This window comes from Primulina eburnea, chromosome 16, assembly GCF_022965805.1.
Source record: "Primulina eburnea isolate SZY01 chromosome 16, ASM2296580v1, whole genome shotgun sequence".
Classification (NCBI taxonomy): domain Eukaryota; kingdom Viridiplantae; phylum Streptophyta; class Magnoliopsida; order Lamiales; family Gesneriaceae; genus Primulina; species Primulina eburnea.
In genome coordinates, this window is record NC_133116.1 from 8,274,999 (window position 1) to 8,277,917 (window position 2,919).

The window sequence follows — 2,919 nt, forward strand, 5'->3', positions numbered from 1 at the left end:
TCTAAATTCGTCATTTATGTTGAAGCAATATTATATGGTGTATTTAAAGAGTTTCATTTTGGGCTTAGAATTGTGAATTTTATGTCTGAACCATTAAGATTATATTACGACAATTCAGTTGTAGTCTTTGTGACTAAAACGATAGTCGAATTAAGTATATCGACATACAGTTTTTAGCCATTGGACGTTTATCAATGAATTGGTGATCATTTAACCTAAAGGCATGCAAATTAAGATGTTTAATGATCATGTGGTAATTAATGTTGGACTTGGTTCCTAAAAACTTCTGGTATATACATTTGGTTATGATTTATGAAACTCATTCAGTTATGATATTTCTCATATTCGGTTATGTACATATTCGGTTATTTTGAGAAAAATAACAATAAAGTTGGACCTCGAATAAACATAGGGTTTATTCATTAAGTACAGATTGAGAGACATAATGCATTGTGATACATGGAAGATAATAATCGTTTTCAGATGAACTATCGCCATGATTCATGTATTTTGTTTTCTCCTATGGAAATTGAGATGTATAAGAGCCAAGTGGGAGAATGTAAGAAATATTTGATAAATGTTAACAAATATTAATGTGGCTCATATCAAACAAAAGGAAATAAACGTGTCGACAATGGCGACGGCCATAGCCAACACTTTTGACAAACTTTGCGTAAGCCGTCTCATCTTTAGACTTTGAGACATGCATGCGCTCACTCCTTTTGAATCTCGTGCTCCCGATAAAGCTCATTGATGGTATGAGAAACGCCTATAAATAGAAGCGTTTGAGGTCCCTAAGTATACAACCCACACAGAAACATTACACCATCTAAAGAGGGTTGGAATGCTTAGAAGACTTCAAACCGGAGGAAAATCAGAAATCTTTCAGATGATTCAATGGCTGGAGGTAATACTCGATAAGCTTCCGCATATTTATTTATCATGTTCATATATGTTTAGAAACATGATTTGGTTGATTAGATCAAAATATCTTACAAAGAATTCCGAGAAATCAGACTGGCTTAGATATGCTCAGCTTTGGAATCACACCCGAGATCCATCTTCCAAAGAGGTGATTTTCCAGAAGATTATTGTATTTTTAGTTTTTTTAATAAAAAATGTTTTAAGCATGTGGGATTTTCCTAATTTCGATTTTTTCATGTTTGGAGTTCAGCATTCACCAAGAAAGGTGGTAGTTACGGAGGTCACGAGAAATGGAGGTGGCCGATGTGATGGTGCATTTCAGCCATTCAAGAAGGAGAAAAGTTTAGGCACTAGCGGAACTTCAACTGCTCCTAGGCAAGTACCAAAGAATAAATCACCGTCACCGGCATCCACCAGTTCTACGGCGGGCACTGGCCGCGGAGATAAGAAGGAAGAGAAAGAAGGGGGGTCTCTGAGAAAAGAAAGGAGGTTTTGGTCGCCGGATTTACAGACCAGATTTGTGCAATCCCTTCATCAACTTGGTGGTTCCCATGGTATATATACTAGCTACAAAATCAGATTTAAGTATATAATATTGATCCACAATTGTCTGATAAATGTTGTTATTGATTGGATTATGCAGTTGCTACACCTACACGGATAAGGGAGTTGTTGAAAGTTGATGGGCTCACAGTTAATGAGGTTAAAAATCATTTACAGGTTTGTGAACTCATACTTTTAGTTTCATGATATTTCACAATAATGCAAATTTCTTGATGTATCTTGACAAATTAAGAGATGTGATGAAAGTTTATTTGGGTTACTTTGGATTATTGAGCCAATGGGAATAGCAGCTTGGATTGTTGTTAAATGGTTTAGGTGAAGAATCTCATGGGAGAAACTTTCATTTGAAGCAAGGACTTTTGTGGTCGTGATGTGAACAAGAATAATGCGAAAGGATCAACCATGTAAAATCCTTTAGATTTAGTCTTGAGAAAGATTATTCTCTTAGCTTTAGTTTATTCTGACTTTTAGACCATATTCGGACATGCTTTCTGGGATAATTTTCCTCCTTGGCATGTTTATAGAAAGATGAAGTCAATCCCTTAATTTCTTTCTTTAATATATTGAATTACTTTCGTTCGATCATTTTTCAGAATTATCGATTACACAAGAGATCGAGACCAAGTCCATCGATTCAAAACAACAGTAACTCGCAACAAACACCTCAATATTTGGTATTGGGAGGAGTATGTGTGCCACCAGAACATGCCAACATGGCTACAACCACCACATCCGGGGATGCCACTCCATCCGCCAGAATATATGCTCCAAATGCTTTGGTGGCACGACCCTTTCGAGAAGCATTGGCATCAGCAGCCCCGCAACGAAGGCAACCACACTCTGATGCTGGAGGCAGCTGTAGTGGTGAAGATGGGGTTGATGAATCCCATTCCCCGGCCACGTCGTCCTCCACGCATACGACCATCACCTCACCATATTACTGGTTGTTGTGAAAATGTAGAAACATTTGCAATGAGAACGCAATCAATATAATCTTTTTGGTTAACCATAGAGTTACAAAGGCTGGTTTTTTCCGTTCATTTGTTGCATTAGTGTTTGCATTAGTGTAGAAAACGAGAGGACGGGGCCATGGCAATGAACCTTTTCTTTACCATTCTAGATTGATATACCCTCTCCCCCCGCGTATTCATGCGCGTTGGACGAATAAAAAGTATCCATACAAATATTTTATGCTAACAATTATAGCACACATATAGATACCACAATGATATTGTAATTATAGATTTGTGTTAATTATATTTTGTGACAAAAGATATTGAATCTATAATTGATGAAAGATATGTTATGCATTGGTGATATGATATGTTCACAAAATGATCAAATCCCATGTAATCAAAATAGTTATAATTATAAGATTATTATAGAATATCATAAATCTATCTATCTATTATCTATTATTACTACTACAAG

General features: G+C 36.3%; 1 protein-coding gene across 1 annotated transcript; it reads left to right on the forward strand.

Moving 5' to 3' along the window:
- The first annotated feature begins 964 nt into the window (after positions 1 to 964).
- On the forward strand, positions 965 to 2,538 carry LOC140815983 (transcription factor HHO3-like). The gene is made up of 4 exons (XM_073175048.1): positions 965 to 1,072; positions 1,175 to 1,478; positions 1,568 to 1,644; positions 2,082 to 2,538. Exons 1-4 carry the CDS (start codon positions 965 to 967, stop codon positions 2,439 to 2,441), a joined length of 849 nt encoding a protein of 282 aa, XP_073031149.1. The 3' UTR covers positions 2,442 to 2,538.
- The last annotated feature ends 381 nt before the right edge of the window (positions 2,539 to 2,919 follow it).

Coding starts and splice junctions, on each gene's coding strand:
- LOC140815983 (XM_073175048.1), top strand. CDS start 965: ATGATTTGGTTGATTAGATCAAAATATCTTACAAAGAATTCCGAGAAA. Junction 1,073..1,174: donor GAGATCCATCTTCCAAAGAG/GTGATTTTCCAG, acceptor TTTGGAGTTCAG/CATTCACCAAGAAAGGTGGT. Junction 1,645..2,081: donor AGGTTAAAAATCATTTACAG/GTTTGTGAACTC, acceptor ATCATTTTTCAG/AATTATCGATTACACAAGAG.